At 39.6% G+C, this 18,781-nt stretch overlaps 1 protein-coding gene across 4 annotated transcripts in view; it reads right to left on the bottom strand.

Annotated features, from left to right (window-relative positions):
• The window catches only part of EPB41L4A (erythrocyte membrane protein band 4.1 like 4A), a 141,624-nt gene that overhangs the window by 70,104 nt on the left and 52,739 nt on the right, over window positions 1-18,781 (bottom strand). For all 4 annotated transcript variants that reach the window (XM_052777560.1, XM_052777561.1, XM_052777562.1 and 1 more), the window contains exons 2-5: window positions 15,668-15,772; window positions 5,755-5,806; window positions 4,561-4,639; window positions 811-908 (exon numbers count right to left, since the gene is read on the bottom strand). In XM_052777560.1, coding sequence (XP_052633520.1) covers window positions 811-908; window positions 4,561-4,639; window positions 5,755-5,806; window positions 15,668-15,772 — 334 coding nt within the window. The remainder of the gene's footprint in view (window positions 1-810; window positions 909-4,560; window positions 4,640-5,754; window positions 5,807-15,667; window positions 15,773-18,781) is intronic.

Raw genomic sequence — 18,781 nt, 5'->3', positions numbered from 1 at the left:
GTTTTTATTTTTTTATGTTGTATTAAGTGTTGAGTCACACTTGGAACACCAATAACACAAATAATCTTTGCTTAATATGTATTACTCATGAGAAATCTAAATTTAACATCGAACAAAAATTACAGATACAGGTCCCAGCATGGCTCATCACAAGATGTTTGGTCACCAATTGTGTTTGAATACAGAGCTTGAGCTGTACTGTTAAAGGAATAATTAACTGGTAGACAGACAGCTCCTTTCTAATTGATTGCTAGTTCTATGAAGTATGCAGGATGTAACATCCACTTCTGAAAAGCTAACTACTTATGGGTGAATGCAGATAAACGATAGACAGAATTAAAATTCTTCACTTCAGGTCAAAACACATCCTCCCTTCAAGCATAGGCGCATTGATATTGACATAATGTAATTTTTGAAAGAATCCTGTATTTGACAGACTTTGTTGGTTGAAAGCTGCCAATAGCCCATCAAATCTCTAAACCTCCCGATGAGGTTTTCTCATACTCTATATGCAATCCAGAGTAAATCATAAAGTCTTAAGAACATGATAAGATATTCCTCAGCAAGGGAAAGGGTGTTTGGCAGAGTCTTCAGACTGACTTCTCAGTTTCTTCTTTACATTCACTTCTGTATTGCTTCTATATTATCTGTTCAGAATGGTCATCTATTTACAATTCTTTAGCTGAAATCAGTCATATTAGTTTTGTTCTGTTTTGAAAGGGATGCATAAAGTGCTAGTGAAGTCTTCAGTCACCACTTAATAATGCAGGACTAAAAGAAAAAAGCTCTCAGTTGGCCAGAAGAACTTACATTGAATTACATATGCTCCCAGCTGTGCTGCAGTGTTGACTGGACAAGGCAAACGGCCCTGTAAAACATCTTGCTTGACCTGCAAGAAAAACTGATACCTAAAACACAGAGAGAAAACAAAGTTGTTATTTCAGTATCGAGTCTGATGCACCAAGTAATGTTTCTTCATCTTCCAGTTTACTGAAGACATACCACATACCATAACTATGGCACAGTCAAAAACTGTATTCCTCACTGAATGACTTTTCCCTTATTGACTCTTGAATTGAAGTAACAACTAAGATTAATCTAGTGAAAGAATCCAGATAGGGGAGCACTCTGTAGTTTTCCCATCTGCTTATATCATGCAGATAAAGTTAATTTTCCCCCTAAAAATGTGATTTCCCTCTTTCGACTTTCATAGAGTAGTCAGGAAGTGGAGAACAGGGCTAGGAATCAGAAAAATTGAAAAAGAAACCTATCAAATGCTGAAGTTTAACCTGACCAGTTGGTCAACATAAGGCAGAACTGTGTATTGGATACTTCTTTACTCAAAGGTTTCTTCTCCGCTCACCAGAGTATCAACTCTAGAGCAGAAAGCAGATTTGACGGAGTCCATACACCCATGAAAAAGATGGATGGGCATACCATCAGCAGCTAACTGTATTTGTCATAGCATAGGGTACTCTCCTTCTTGGAATAGAGATAGCAGGGGTAAAAATGTAATTTTTAAAGTCATAACCTGCTTCTACACTTGATGAAGCATGTACTGAGACCACTTACAGTGAAACAATATGCACTAAACAGATGGACAAGTAAAGATAAGAAAACAAGCCATCATACAAAGGATCTGCTTGGTTTTGCAACTCCCCATACTCATTTATAGGAAATCTTTTAAATGCTGTTTGGATTTTGTCTGGTTTTATTACAACAGATTTATGCAGTTTCACATCGTCCTAAGTCAATTTCTTGCCATCAAGTTCATACAAAAGGTAACAATACAGAGAAGGTAACTTTTTAAAGAAAAAAATGGTCATCCATACAAACCCATAGCTTTTTCATTACTCACTAATTCAACTTTTTCTACATAGAGCCATTCAGCTACACTGCAAATAATTTATTCTGTGTTAGTACAAGTTACTTATGAAAGCACCCTGGAATGATCTGTAAGTTCAAAGTGCATTTACACTGCTTTCAGGGAAGTTCATGAACTGCAGGTTACATGACAGCTGATCCACAAATCATTTAAGATCCAATCAAATTTACTAGACTTTATGAACCCAGATGAGCCTCTGAATAAGGATACCAGTGTCTTTCCAGTTAATGATCCCCCAGAATTTGTGCTGTGACAGGTATTATAGTAGGAAATGTCCATCCTTGAAAAAATGGCTAATATTCTCCACCTTAAAGGACCAGGACACCGCATAAGAATTTTCTGGAAATGTCATAGGCAACACAAAGCACATACACTCAGTGTTTCTTCACTCTAAGCAATACCTCAGTACCGCTTCTAGCTTATGCTTGCCAGTCCTACCTAGACAAATCTTCTCTGTATGAATAATGATAATGACAAAAATGATTTTACATCCACTGTGGAGTACACAGTATACACAGGTTCTTTTTAACCTGAAAAGCATTTCTGATATGCACCTGTCTTTCTGTTAGCACTTCTCCATCTCTACAGTGCAGAGTTTCATACCAGATGATGCTACAAATGTCTCTTCCACTAGCAGGTATCTATATTTCCACATTCTCACAGTGTAGTCTCAAAATAAAGCAGGATAGGAAACTGCAAAGAACACCCCCTCCCTGCAAAAAAGTCAGAGCCAACTGTAAAGTGTTTAAGTGACTCGTATAAAGTGAACAATCTCAATTCCCACTGAAGCCACTAAGCTCCTCGCAAAACAAGCCTTTTGTCCAAACTTGTAGCTAAAGCCCTCTCATCTTGTACACTGTCAAGTTTGTCATGCATATATAATAGCACTTAAGTGCTAGTTTGCTCTAGCAAACTCATCCAGCAAATGTTAATATGAATCACCACAGTGTTAGCTTTTGCCTACAAGCCAGATAGATTTTTCTGTGAAGCAATTACAAATTTGACAGGTTTTCATTATTTGCAAATAGTAATCATGTAACGCACAGATCATCAACATCTAATAACAACAGACTCTGGTCTCATATCCATTAAAATAACAAACACATGCTCCAAAGAAACACGTTGGTTAACACAAAACAATTAACACATCAGTGGAATTACACACTTAGGCAGAAAATTACTACTATAAAGAAAAATAGGGCCTTTAATCCCTCCTAAGCAGAAGGAGGTTTTATTATAATTACGTTTTTTTCTGAAAAGGTATACCTTCCTTCCAAGGTTTGCTCAGAAATTTTGAGGACATTTGACTATTCAATGTGTTTTCTTGAAGACTGTTGATACAAGCATATCGCTTTCTTATGCCCTCCCTCTGTACCATCTAAGGTGCAAATTCTGCATGACCAAAGACTGCAGACATGAACAGAGGCTTACTAATTTTACTAAAATGCTTTTTGACTAGATTCACACACCTGATCAGCAGTGCAATCACTGACTGACCTTATCACAACACAAAGAGAAACAGTTTCTGAAAATTTAGTCCCTGTCATTTCCCAGACAGAAATCCACCCTGCCTCCCGGGCAGCAATCTCAACAGGTTCAGTGGCTGAAGCTCCCTTCCCAGGGCCATCTGTCTTCCCCTGTGAGCAGGGTTGAAAGTGCTTCTGGAAAAGTTCAGGAAAACTGCATCAAACCTTCACAGTACAGGGGCATCACACTGCAGCCAGCTTATGCTCTTTTACCTGCAAAGTCACAGTATTTATTATTTTTACCAGGCCAGCCTCAATCTTGTTATATTGGAGAATTCCGCTCCTGCTGTGCCAGTATGGAAACAAAAGAATTTTCTTACTCTGGTACAAGAAAAATATTCTGCCTGTGCTGCAACAACTGTCACCTTTGATTAACGAAAATTAAAACCCCTGCATGCATTCTAATGAATTCTCATGTGTCATACTCCTAGGACATCAAAAGAAATATTTTGGCATTTATTAATGCAAGCCAGCGCACTAATTTTGTCCGCCTACCCATCCAAATTCTCAAATTTCCTTTTGAACCCAAAACTAATTGTCTGAGACCTTTCATAAATAAAGCAAACAGAAAACCCTGTGCGTGAGAGTTCAAGCAACCATGTGTGCATACGTCACCATGTGCATGCATGTGCATGTGTTAGTGTGTGCATCCTCACATTTTGTAGAAGCCAAGCTTAGTTCAAAGAACCAAAACCATGGAATTCTTCAACTTCCTTCGCATATTTTTAGAAAGACCAAAAGAAATCCTCTTGAAAAACAGTTCTGGAATTTAAGCTATGGCCAATAAAGAAGAAAATTCCCTGTATTTATATTTGATATCCAAGTAAACTCTAAACTTGATTACAGCACAATATAAATGCAGATGTGACAATGCATTCCTTAAAAAAAACCACAGAAATGTACATCAAGTCCCTTCAGGTTTTGATGCACCAGAGAGCACCTTTTCGTCTTGGGCTTCCAAATAGTTGTCTATACCAACCATTGTAAAGCTAGTCACAATTCTCTTCCTACGAATACATGTTCAAGCAAAAAAGTTCAGTTGTTCAAGCAAAAGAAAACCCAACCCAGCCACACCACAACAATAAGTACCTGGCAGGAACAGATTACTACCCTTAAATCAACAAACTACACTCTTATTGAATACTGTACCTTGTTATTTCTTCTTTAAGTTTACATGGATCCTCTGCATAGAACTTAATGCCAAAATACAGAGTGTATGGTGGTCCAGCTGAGGGGAAAAAATATTTGGTGCAAAAGTTAGTTCTTATGAACTGTTAATTGTTAGGAAATGTTACTAGTTGACTACAAAACAGCTACTAAGAAGCCTATCTTAGTATTTTATGAAACTGGAAAGTTTCATAAAAAATCTTACATCCACACGACAAATCCATACATCTACACTCATTACACAAGGGGAAAAAAAAGGATTTTTATTATTTTTCTAGTCATGTGTTTGTTTATTCAGAGCTTGTCTGTCTACTTGGAGTTTTTGCTTACTTTGAAGATTTAACTTTAGATTTCATTGCTAACTTACTAGTTCTCCAAGATTTTTTTTTTCTACTGCTTGATTTTGACTTTTAGATACTTTTTCCACTGAAATTTTTTGAAAAATGTAATTGTGCATGAAATGTGATTCCCTGTCATAACTAGTAGTACTGAATCCCTTCCACATTTCCAAATATCTTATGGAGCAACTTTAATTATGTGCCACTTTAATTAAGAAATATTTGGAAAAGGTTTTCTCATTCACCGTTTTTAAATGTTACTCTCCTGAAAAATTCAGTTAACTCAGTACTGAAGTTCTTACAGCTGCATTTGTTCCACGCATGCTCCACTTCTACATCTTTTTATAGGTCTCCAAATTCTTAAGGAAAATAATCCTATCCTGTTCTTTAATTATAATAAAAATAACAGATCTTGCATCTGTGATATCTGAAGAGTGATAATAACAGCAGACACTCTATTATCAGTAAGAGGCACTACTTTTACTTTCAGAAGCAAAAAGGAATCTAAGTTGGTTGTGGTATGGTACAGTATGATAGACATATCACCATTACTCTAAAATGAATTATATGTTAAGAATAGCATCATTTATTATTCTAAAATAAAACGTAAGCACAGAGAAATCTTGGACAATAATCACACAAATGTTTGGAAAACAATGGTATGTTCAAGCTATGTATGAAATTTTGATACAGCTATGAACTGCAGTAATAAACTTGTTCAAGAACTCTCAATCTGTTGTGACTAGAATATAAATGTAGTACAGGCTGTATATATGGAACATTGCCTCTGTTACTTCATCTTCAGATACATTCTTTTAAGTTCAAATTAAATACATACTGTTTATCAATTCCTTATGTTCAGCAAGGGTCTTTGCAGGATCCAGCCAGTACTGTGAAAGAGATAATTACGGAAATTAGTCACTTAACAAGAAAATTAATACAGAACAATTGCAATTCTGTATTTATTCATATATTGATATTTATTAGCAGACTGACACACTTCAGTCTGCTAATGATAAACTTGTGCCAGCTTCTGATCAGAGAAACACTGTCTCTACAAGTCTAATGTTGTCTATCTTCTCTGGGAGTAGGGGTCTTCCTAAAATGAAATCTATTTGGTAAGAGCCACCACACCTCAAGCTCGTGACAAGATGGCTCTACAGAATTATCATACTAAGTACCCACTGGTGTCCCCCTGATCTGCTATAGCAAGTATATAGATGTGGAACCTTGCTATTTTCTTCATGGGAGATTAATCTAAGCAGAGTAACTCTAAATAACAGCAGCAACAAAGCATGAAAGACAGGTCCTACAAGGAAAGAATGAAGGGGCTTGACTTGTTTTCTGAAAAACAAAAGACTGTAGGGGGAAATAGGCATAACAGCATTCTTCCAACACCTGAGAAATTGCTGTAAGAACATAGCAATCTATTTTTCTTCATGTCCACCAAGTATGAAGAAATTGGCTTAACTAGAAGCAACAAAAAATTAATTTTGACTTTCAGAAACGATTTCTAGTAGCATGGGGGGAGGATGACTGGAAATCAGCACCAATGGAGGGAGGGTACAGACTCTTCCACTGGATGGTTTATGGGACTAGTTGTACAAATGTGTCAGAAATGATCAAGGTACACTCAGTACACCACAGAAGGATGAACTGTTTCATGGGTTCCCAAACCATTTGATCAACAGATAATCTGCAGTCTAATTTCTCACTGATTATGCTGCCCTGCCTTTATCAAACTGCTAATAAAAGTTATCCTGGTGTTACTGCTGACCACAGACCAGCTGTGTACTTGGCATTATGGCTACACAGGTCACCAGCATCCTGCTCTTGTAATCCCTCCAGCTACTTTCTTCCTTAGCTTGACATTTCTATGATTCAGTTTTGGAAGAAACTGCAGGGGCAGCGGGCAAGATCATTCTTGTCTTCCTTTTTTTCAGTCCTCTTCCCTCACACACAGACTTTTTGGACCAGTTGAGATTGGCACTCCCTCTTAAAACACAGGAAACAAAAAAGCTGCAGAACACAGCTGCTAGAAAGAGCAAATTAAGGCATATTGAATGTACTCCACATATACCCTGACGAACTACATAGACTAATGAACAAAGAAACTCCTTACCTGCATCCCTGAACTAACCCTATAGAGAATAAGAATAAAATGATTAATCAAAAAATCTCCCCCTTCTATCCAGAGAACTTATCTGGACTAAAAAAAATTCCCTATTAGAAGGAGTAGCATAAAGAAGGGAGGGAAAAACATTACAAAGCATCTGAGTGGAAAATCTCAAGCAACTAATTCCATAAGTGGTTGTGAACAACTATCATGATTTTGACAAAACTTGAAAACAAACTACTCCCATTAGCTGCCAATCCACCTGCAATAGAAACAGCACTATGCCTTGTTCTTGGCCATTGCTATTTCAAGTCCTGGAATGTTTGTTACCAAAATTTCCTAAATTTTGAAGGAAAAACAATATTCAGTACATGCTTGTATTGAATATATCCAATAGCTATTCAAATATAAACCCTCTTAACCTCAACAGAAGGTGGGAAAGAAAGAAAGACTTGCCACACTTGTTCAAACATCCTATTAGAACTCCAAATCAGCAACAATCTGAGCTAGCACAATATGCTGATAAAGAGGTTTAACAGGCATCAGACAGCAAAAACGCAAAAAGCCTCTGCAGTGCACATTCTGGCTATGCATTTGTGATCAGAATGTGGTCTGACCTCTTCTCAAAACTGGCACTGCAGTATGAACAACACACTGTCAAGCTAACTTGCTTATCATGGACACCTTTGTGTTACGCTGCAAGAGATCAAAACTATCCTGTTTCAAAATCAGTTCAAAATCTATCATGGAATAACTCAGTCATCAAGTTCTCCTGAACTGAACTGAAATCAGCTTGAAGATATATTGCCTTGTAATCCTCCTTGCAGCTTAGCTTTACATGTATAGGCACATTGATTATTTGTAAAAAAAAAAAAAAGGGGATATTGATGGATCATCATTCAAGTTTGCAAGTTGAGCACAGAATGGTTACAGATTTCTGGTTGTTTCTGCAACCTGAACTCCACCACCTCTTGTGTCCATGTGATTCACTAGCTGCCGTGAGACAAACCAGGATTCAGCCAAGTAATTAAAGACCACATGGACACATGTAGACAATACAATCAAAACAGAGTTGCACTGGAATGCTTAATTCTTGCTAGGCTGTACTTGACTGGCAAGTCAAATTATATTCTTTGTATGGTCTTCTGAAGGCAATTTCCAAGCTTGGGGGGTGGGGAGCAAAATTCAGAGGGGAAACTGCAAGTTCAGATTAAGAGGGAATCTGAAGAGAGGAGAGGGAACAAGTCTGGTTATTTGTATCGCTAAACATTTCTTTTCCTTCCCCCAAACTGAGCTGGCAGGAGGAACTGCACTCTCAGCCCTCATCCCTGTAAAACAGACTGCTGCTACTTGTACTAGTGAAATAAGCATCAGCTGGCATGAGGAAATATGCTCTTCTACCACAGGCCTCAAGATCCGTGTGCTGCACAGGTGAAGTTAAACACTTCAGCTCAGACTGGTTTACTGCTGGGACAGAGAGTGGTGGGGAAGAGGCAAGAATCTCACCTGTGTTCTCATTTCTCCAGTAAGGATTTAGCTTTGTGCCAATGCCACAAACCCACACTTAAAATCACTGTGTAGCTATTTATTATTTCAAAGGCTGCCAAAATTTTCCTGAAGAATGCAAGGAATGGGGGGAGAAGAGGGAAATTTCTAACATTTTATGTGTAAGCCAAAGATGAATGGAATTTCATGGATAATGAAAAGGCATTTTTCAAGCCAATGTTAGACAACAAAGATGAGAACATTTACAAAACCAAGAACCCCAACAACAGAGCCCTCTAAGCATACATACACATGCATACACAATAATGTGTATTAGATACCTGTTCAGTGCTTGCATATACATATAAATAGTGTTGGGTATAGTTACAGTTTTGAGCTCACATGTTAAAGTGCCAAGAGAAATGGAACAAAAAAGCAGAGTGGCTTACTAATCCAATACACTTGCACAGCAGGTGCTGACAACAAACCCTGCATTCGTGAATGCCAAAGTAGCTCCAACAAGCAGCCTCACTCTTTTTATCTGTTTGGCACCCAGTGTGCCACTTCTCAGTGATTTCCCACCTGTATCTCTCCTGCACAGACAGCAAGGGTTATCTGACTTACAAACAGCTCACCACTACTGCAAAGAGGTAGAGGGCCCAGTATATACCCATCCAACCGCAGGGGATCAATTTTGTGAATCTGAAAGGGGAATTTAACATTTACAGAAGAAATAGGAAAAATATAATGATTTCTAAATAGTCCTAATCAATGCAACTATCCAATTACTAGAGTGATGGCTACTAGTTTACTAACTGTTATTTACAAAGACCATATAGTATTCATATAATTTAATAATTTTTTTATTTACTACAACTGATTATAAATGTACAATGTTATTGAAGAAAATGATGCCCTTTTAACTTTTAGATAGAAATTATAAAAATATGTTTTAAAGTACAGCATATCTAAGAATAGATGGGCTCTATTGTCCTTCGTACTTTTACAAACTTGGCCCCCATACGAGCCAGATGTGTAAGCAGTATGCATCCAGGCACCATGCAGTATTTCATATTTAGCCCTTTCAAATGACTGCAAACATTTTTCCACAAATCTGGAATCTTCATTCCTTGTATCTGCATAGGGTTAAACCGGGGTCAAATTCCATGAAGCTGCCTGAAACAAAATATTAACTAGGTTGAAATGTTTGCTGCGGTATCAATCAATAAAGTGTCTGGTGGAGAAAAATCTATCAACTTCAAACTAAATCCTGGACTGTCTTCATTACATTCTTACAAAGCTGTACCCATCATGTCACACATGACAGTTTTTGTTCACGTTTACAACAGGAAAAAACAAAACTTTCAAGAGAAAACCCAGTAGTTTTCAATTATAATCTGAAATCACCAAGATTTTTCCACAAGCTAAGACAACACTAACAATTAGAATTATTTTGTCAGATTTTTCTGCAAATGTTCAGTGCAAAGAATCTAAATCTGCTGAGTTCAAAACATCCTTATTATATAAGAAATGTATAAATCATCAGACAATTCTTACATACAAATATGTATTTAATACTTCTGTCTTTTCTTTATGAGATTCTGAAGTTATGTTGATTATATTTAATATTAGATCAGCAATGTGAGTATCCTGTTGACCCTGCTACACTCTAACAGCTTACTCTTACCACCTTTAACTCACCTGACCATCAGCTTTGTCTAGGTTGTTTTAATCCATTAACAGTCTTCTAAAATTTCTAGCTTCTAATCAATATTATCAGTCTCGGTTTTCTTTCCACTGGCTATGCCATCTATTTTAACAAGCAGAACATGCCTTTTTCTTACCAGATAATTTAGTATACCATGCTTGTGGGCAAATGTCAAATCCATACAAAAACAAAATACAAACTAAGTACAGTTCATCTGTTTTTCTAAGATCTTGAGATCAAAATACACACTACATTATATGACAGTAATTCCCTACAGAACAGACATTTTTTATTGTAAACAAATCTTTTGTTAAAATCATGCTCTTTTTTCTATAGTTAAGTTACATACAGCCTGTTCAATCTGTTGCCCTATCCAATTTGGTAGGGTAACCTGGCAATCTGAGCACGCTGCAGTTACTTTATTAATCACACTGGATGGATGAAGAAACAACTTTCCAATATATGAGTTTGCACAGCAGGGATATATAATTCATGGCACAGTCTTCTGTGCTCAGGTTTGCCACAGCTAACCTGATCTATCCCCACAGCACAGCAGCTCACAGGAGAAGGTTCAGCTTCACAAGAAATTGAGACCTGCATCTCCCCTCTGTCTCTACGTGCCCTCTGGGCTAGGCAGCTGCGAAGTATATTGCCATGGGCTACCTCCTACGTGCTGGGCTCTCAGGTCTGTATGCTCAAAACAGAACTTCCTCATAGCAGGGGAGAAAAAACACATCTACGCTACAGAGTGGATGCATGGTACAGAGACAGAGCTCTGCCCGTCTCCTGCTAGCTCCAGATCTTGAAGCACCACACATGTATTCGCACAGCAGTACACCTGAACTAACTGGGACCTGGGGAAATGAGCTTGGCTGCGATACTGAATTAACATGGTGATATGGCTTTCTGTATTTGTATTTCTCCCCTTAAAGTGCTAAGAGTATCGGTATGCTGTACGTTGTGAATATAATAGCTCAGATTAGCATTATATCAGATAAGAAGAGAAGGATATTTGCATCACAGCCTGCTGTACAATGCAGACATGCCTCCTGCAGCTTTAGGTTAAGCAGGTTTAGCCTGAGAGCTTGGTTAGGGATGGTGAGGGGGCAATCTGACCAATGTGAGATTGTAAAGTGCAGCCAGGTTTCTGGAAGTAAAAAAAAAAAAAGTTTTTATTATCAACAGACCTTTAAAATGCTTTTGGTTGTCTAGTTTTCTGCAATAAGGGAGTTTCAAAATCTTTTTTGTAAGAGCAGCTCTAATAGCATGACTCCTTTCAGCGTGCCTTTGTGATTTGACAAGGGAATGCCTTTGGGCTTCAAAAGTACCCTTTCCCTCATCAAATTCTGCTCAGCTTTTCCTGAGATATGCGTTAAAATTGCTGTTTCCATTCTCTCTTTTGTGTGCCCCAAGAAAATACTGGCCTCCTGCCAGAACAGTAATTAGCACGACTATCCTGAGGCGCACTGGAGATGCTGCAAAGGCAGTAGCAAACGGACTATGTGGGGAGCACGTGGGAGCTGCAGCACGGTGTGCACCAGCAGTGAGAGGGGCCTGCACAGCCCTCCAAAGACCGGCTTACCCAGCATTTGGCCCCTCCTCCACTAAAGGAGAGGTACATCACTGGGCAGCTGTTTTCCCTGAATACTAAAACAGTAAGAGACCAAAAGGCAGGACAGTTTCCCAAGCCACCCTCAGCTTCCAGTGATCATGTCTTGCCTGAAAATACCAGATGGGGCACAATGTCCCGCGTTTCTGGCAGATGAGGCAGAAGACAAAAAAGCCCTGTCAATCAGGACCCTGCTGACCATCCACATTAAGAAGCATAAAGACTGCATCTGGTCTCGGCTTAGCCTAACTTGAGTGTCAGCAGTCTCTGCAGCAATGCAAAAGGCTCCAGTGAAGGCTGATGATGAAGCACACCGAGAGATTCAGTGGCACTCAAAGAAAACCAGTCTTCCTTTTAAAGTATTTGCACCAAAAAAGGTACTCGTGTACTACATTAAAAAGCACCATGTAGTTTGTCAACCAAAGCACTCAGAGGTTAGGAAACACTACTGACAACCTACAACTTTAGTTCAACCCTTCTGTTCATTCGGGTGTAGTTTTATATTACAAGATTTTTAATTCATTATTAAATGTTATATTTTAATTCATTATTACAAGATACTTCTTGGTTTTTTCTTAGGAGTCCTGTCTTGCTCAGAGCACAAGATAGATACAGCTTACTCTGTTCTGGCAACTTGTAATCTTCCAGAGCCTGATTTTGCAAATTAAATACTGTCCACAGAGAGTCTGGGGGAACCTGGAATGCCAATAAAGCAAAATTTGTGTAGTATGACCAAATTACTACTCTAGAGACAGCATCATCCGATTTGTGCTTTATCCTACTCTTCATGGTCTTCCCAGTGCCATCCAGTTCTGTCAACCTGTTTGCTGCATCCAGCTATTCTCTCTCATGTGCTATAAGTTTGTTAGCTGTTCAGGAAGTGACCATTTTAACGTTATGCATTCATATACTACATAGCACAGTGAAACCTTGTTCACTGATTAAAACCCTACTGGTACTACTAAAATAATTATGATACCACCCACATAAGAGGTAGCACACCAACGCAGCACTTAAAAGACCACCTGGAAGTGCTGAGGCATGCAAAAGTAATGGGGAAAATAACTAAACAAGTTCTTTCAAACCCTTAATGAAAAAATGGTTCTTTTGTAACTGGGTTGTGTTCTTTAAAATACATAGTTTTGTCCACTGTGCTTTATTCATCATTCAGTTAAATATACAGTGTGACAAAAAAACCGACCAAGCAAATAATAAAATATTCCCCACCATGAGCAATGTATTAATAGGTAGCCAAACCTCCAAACACGTTTCTCCGTCTCAGACTAACTCAGGAGCATGGTTTTAAAACTAATTAGCAAGGTAACCTTTTTCCCCTTCCCTTAGGAAATCTACTGTGGCCCATCCAAAACACTCCAATCCAAAATTAAAATCTAGGCTTCTTGCCAGCCATTACAGGACTAATTCCCACAACAGCCCAGAAAGTTTTAGCCACATTTAGTGTGCAATATACGTTTACAGCTAAAGCACAAGGTGTTGTTTGTTGCATGGATGCTTTCCCTTTATGCTGGCCATTCTTAAAAGCTTACAAGATTTCACTAAAAATAGCAAGCTAGCAACAACTGTCATAAAACATGTAAAACCAAACACAGTAGCACAGGTTTACTCGTTTATGAACTTTCCAGATGAAACAGCATCAACTTTTAATTACCCACACACAGACAAACAACAGGAACGGGCATTTTCACGGTATTTTGCCACAGCCCAGCCCAGGTGCAAAGCCTCCAGCACAAACTCGGTCGGTCACTGTGGCAGCACCCACATGGCAGGGCAGGTGCACTCCGCAACGCGGCCCAGCGTTGTGGTCTCCAGTTGTACCTCCTGGCTGCTTCCCAGCTGCGTGTCAGGACAGAGCCGATGTGCGCACCGCTCTCCCACACACCTGGGATTTCCCTGCAAAGAAAACCCACAGGCGGCGGGGGACGGACACACAGCTCTCCCCTCAGGGGACCAGAACACAAGCAGGCAGCAGAGACGCCTGCCCACCAGCGCAGAAGCCGGGCAACACGCCGGGCAACACGCCGGCCGGTCGACCTCCAGGCAGAGAGAGGCTGAGGCTCCGTGTCTGCACTAGAGCAAACTGTATCCCCACGACACAGCCGGTGTCGGTGCAAGAGCAGGCGAAGGAGGGACGTGGTGTGAACACCTTCCTAATCCATGGGAAAATCAAGCAGCACAGTGCCTTCCTGACCTTGGGCTGGCCAGAGAACAAAGATGAAGGCTAACATTAAATATACACCACCAGAGTGTCATGTGAGAGAAAAAGGCAAAAAGGCTGAATTTGTATTTGGAGAGGCCGAGTTAATGGAGTTATAGTCTACAGCTCATGCACACTACCATAATACAAAATGCACCGGTATCGTACAATCAAATCATCCAGTCTGTTAGCAGGATGCGTCCTAAAATGTGCCTTTATGTGTTAAGCCTTTCACAGAAGAGATGTAATCTTCTCTTATTTTCATAATGCCATATACACCATAAAATACATAGTGTGTATGCTTCTGGAAATGTTCTCAGTAATAGGCGTTTCTACTTTATTTGCCTCTACAGGAAAAAGGGAAACACTTCTGAGAGCAAAAAATACCTACCTGCTCTTCATTCACACCTCAATTTCCTCAAGAAATCAAAAATACTGTTTTTAACAGTCTACCTTTAGTTCACAGCTGAATCTGACTTTTGTCTCCATGGAATGAAGCTTGGTTAGAAGCTTACCAAGGAACTGAATTCATAAATGTCTAGTCTATGGCACAGAAATAAAGACACACTGAATAGGGCAGTCTGTAGCTCTTAGCAGCAATTACTAATCTTCTAATACTGTTCTGACTTCAGCCTCTACACATTCAACTTCTGCTAAACAGAAGAAATTGGCAAATATTTAGCCCATTCAATAACTTATTATTTTTTTTAGATGAAACATGACATCTCTTGAGGTCAGGGTCTTGTGCAGTACTCTCAGCACGGAACAGTGACTTTAAAAGCGTAACTGCCTGACTTAAATTTAACCACAGGCCAAGCATTATTCCCTTTATAAAATTACGGTAATACGAAGATCACCCTATGAATACAGCACTGGTCCCACCTGCTGAGCATCCCCTGCTCCTTACCTCTGACTGCATAGGCCATTTTTTGCAGGGCACTCCAGACAATGCTGCCCCAAGCCACTGCCTGCTTTGGCTGAAACATCTCATCCTGGTTTCGACTTTCTTGCCTATTTAGGACTGTAATCTCCTGGTAGAAAAATGTCTCAGACATCTGACGAGTCCCTGTCAAGAAGGCTCAAGAGAGCATGGGCTCCAGGACACAGAGGTGGTTCAGGCAGAGTGAAAACGTCATTGCCAGCACCCTGACTTCTGGGGCTCTACCAGTGAACAGGCAGTCACCACACTAACCATACGATACACTCTGAAACAGGCGTTCAGCACATGGTTCAAGTGAAGCAGCCTACAACACGCTCAGGGGCACTGCTTCCCAAACACCCCAGGGCCACGCAAAGCTGGACAGCATAGTACACCAAGCACGGGCTTTGGGGCACAGTATTAAAAGGGAAAAAATATTAATCCTACTTCCATATCATAATTTTGTACTATTTATACTTTCTTCATTTAGTTTTCAACATTTAGCATTTGATTCTGTTCCTAGCTAAGATGTTAATGGCTATTCCAAGACTTTAATGCAAACAAACACAAAGAAATTACTACTGGAAACCTAAGCCAGGAAATAGTGAAAGTATGACAACCTAATGCTCTACAGGCAAACAGCACAAACAGAGTAAATTTTACATATGGAGAATCCCATCTGCCGTGTCTTCTACTCACCGTTTGATGACTTCGGTCACAGTAGCGCAGTCCAAAGTAATCTATCTCCACTAGGTTTAAGTGACGAAATACGTAGCCCAGGACAACCGACCCTTTCGTTGACTTCTGTGGGAAAGAATTTACAGAGCCTTTTCACAAAGATGCTCTGCCTTTGTCAGCTATGTGCAGTGGCATTCATGCATTCAGTTAGCTTTGTCTAAAAAAAAAAAAAGAAGAGGCAGTTCCCGGTGCCTTTAACAAAAATTTCCGCTGTACAGAAGAACATATTTTGTCCTCATACATGTTTAATCAATCATTCTGTAAATACTATTAGGTAGTAGGCAGGTTAATGGTTACAAAATACAAAACAAAAAACCCAACACTCAAGTGTACTTGCATAAGCACGATACCGGGGAACCTAGCATTTTTCTAGAAAATTTCTGTTCTCCGATCAAAATTCTAATCCCCATGACATATTTTAATTCTAAAATCATAGTCTTCCTTCCAGTACAGGCCTGTCACCCAAACTCTGACAACAAAGATCAGGAGGCAAAGCTTAGCCCTTAAGATTTAAATTATACATCATTAGCTGCTCTGTTACTATTCTTTGTAAAGAAGGTTAGGTTTTATTTGTTTTCTTTTAAAATATTTTTGATAGTAGAAGTGGGAGCAATCCAACACCCTGAACTGAAATAATCCTGTTGTCTTCTTGAATAGTATTTCATTAAGGGTCTACGCCAGTATTTGCAAACAATGCTGGGGACAATACTGCAAACAACGTTGTACTGTTGAGAATGCATTATAAAAAGCTCACTTCCACCTGAATGCCTCGTATTCGTCAGTTCGCCTGGCAGCCAGCAACAGACTAGGAAGACTGAGAATAATTACACAGAACAATCCCCCCTCAGAACCAATTAGAGCCTTTGACTATTACAGTCCTAAATTCCACAAGAAAATACGGACATAAATCATAACTAGGTTTTGGTTAACTACTATATATTGTATAAACTGCTGGATTGTAGTAAATCACCGGAGAGAAAAGAAATAGGAAGAGGAAGCTGTGGGATATTGTTCGTACTACTTCACTTTTTAGCCTATGAACAAATAATTTCAAAATTAAAATGGCAAATAATATTGATTAGAAAATCATTTAATTTAGCTTTGCTGGTGAAGTATCAATCACACAATGACAGTGAAGATGCATCCATTTTTTTTTCAGGAGGTGCATTTGGTCAGGATTTGTACCTAGTCATACAGGCAGGGCCAATACAACAATTTCAGATGGCCACTCACGCTCTAAGCAAGCCATGACAAGGTGAACATCTCTGGTAGGCTGGGAATTGTGTACCCCTGCTATTCCCTAGATTTACTGTATATTTACTTAAACCAGGAGATGTTCTTGAAAGGTTGTCCGTGTGTACCAGTCTAAAGCCATCAGACAGGTTGTTTACACTAAGCAACTGTAATTACATATCCCCTCAGCATGTACAGTGAGACTAATGATCGGCCACAAAACAGAAACCAATTTGGGGGGAAAACATGATTAAGGTAAGCAGAAATTCACTAAATCTCATTTTAGCATTTTGGATAAAGCAGAGCAACACAGTGATTTTATCACCAGATTCCTCAACGAGAAACTGAACTTGGGTTGTAAGAACGATGCGAGACAAGAATCAGCCCCTCTTAGCTACAGAGTGACTGTCAGGAGCACTACAGCAAAGAGACAGAAACAAAACAAAACTTAAGAAAAATTTTTAAAAATACAAGTTAAATTATTAGACAGCAGGCATTCAAGACTGAAGCAGTAATTGTCCTGCCTCATTTTATCTTTAAATCAGTTGTTATTCAAAGAAGCAGGAGAGATGACCCACTAAAAAGCACATAGTTATCTCATCATTCATACATCATTCTCATCACTCATACGTCATATAAGGCAAACTACCTTCACCATTACAGCTGTTTCCATTATCATTTAAACCATACAACGATGTCTTGGGAACTAAGGACTGGACAGGCATCTACAGAAACAGACCCAGGAAAAGCTCAAAATAAACAAGCAGCCCTGACTCCAAGCAACCTGCATGGTTAAATGATGGTGACACTTCCAACTGGGTAGTAAGCTTTAAAAGAATATTATAGACAAGAAGGAGCTCCACCATCAGCTGCTCAGAGCCCCAGATTTTTGACACAGTTAACCGAAGCGCGGTTAGTAAACGCTTGCAGAAGGCCTAAAGAGGGCTGCTGGCACCATGGCTCATAGGGGACACGGAGTGGTGCCCACTGAAGGCATGCTGAGCTTCTGTGAGTGTGAAGCTCCAATCTGCTGTTAATGAGCTTTTGACTCTTTGTCTGCCCAGTAACGCTCTTTGTAGCATCAGTTTTATTAGCAGAACTAAGAAATAGTAATCCAGCAGCAGAGACAAAGCTGTGAATTTTCCATTCAGGCATCTTACAATAATAATACACGCTCCAGGGAGTAATCAAACATACTAACATACCAAAGAAGCTTACGTCTCGCAGGAGTTTTACTTACATAACCCTGCACCAGTTTAGGATTCAGCTAGCCTTCTTGGCTGGAAGTCTTTTTCTTCAGTCAGGTGAGGACTGCAATGGGGTCTACATAAAGAGGCTTTGGGACACCTTTCCTCCTGTGGAGGCTAAAGCTAGCGTGTTATCCCCAAGAAACATGCAAGTCTCACACCTGGTTTGGCTGAAATTAAAGACTCCCTTCCTTCCTTTCAGAGATAAATGGTAACAATGTGTAAAAAGTTTTTTAACTGCTTTTTACTTACATTGCTAGGCTGAGAGAAAACATAAATGCTTGTTAACTTATTCTCTCACCACAGCTCAGTTAACGTTTCCATCATTGCAGGTCCTGCAGAGACAGGTGGTCCAGCTGTGGGGAAATGCTGAGCAAAACCATCCAACTTAAAATGGCTGGGGGTTTTCCACCTCTACAGCAGCAAGGTGCTCAACACTTTGGTTATTCTTAGCCAAAACAGACTGTGTGCAGTGGTCTCCGCAGCCCTCCTCACCAGTCCCTGTCACATCCCTCAGCAATGCCTGCATGTACACAAGGCAGTGCTTCACAAGGGAACTGCCAGGATGAGAGCCAGCAGGTATCCCCACACCCCT

The sequence above is a fragment of the Harpia harpyja genome, chromosome Z (assembly GCF_026419915.1).
Source record: "Harpia harpyja isolate bHarHar1 chromosome Z, bHarHar1 primary haplotype, whole genome shotgun sequence".
Classification (NCBI taxonomy): Eukaryota; Metazoa; Chordata; class Aves; order Accipitriformes; family Accipitridae; genus Harpia; species Harpia harpyja.
The sequence above is the reverse complement of the archived record's forward strand: the minus strand, read 5'-3'. Positions and strand labels throughout refer to the sequence as shown.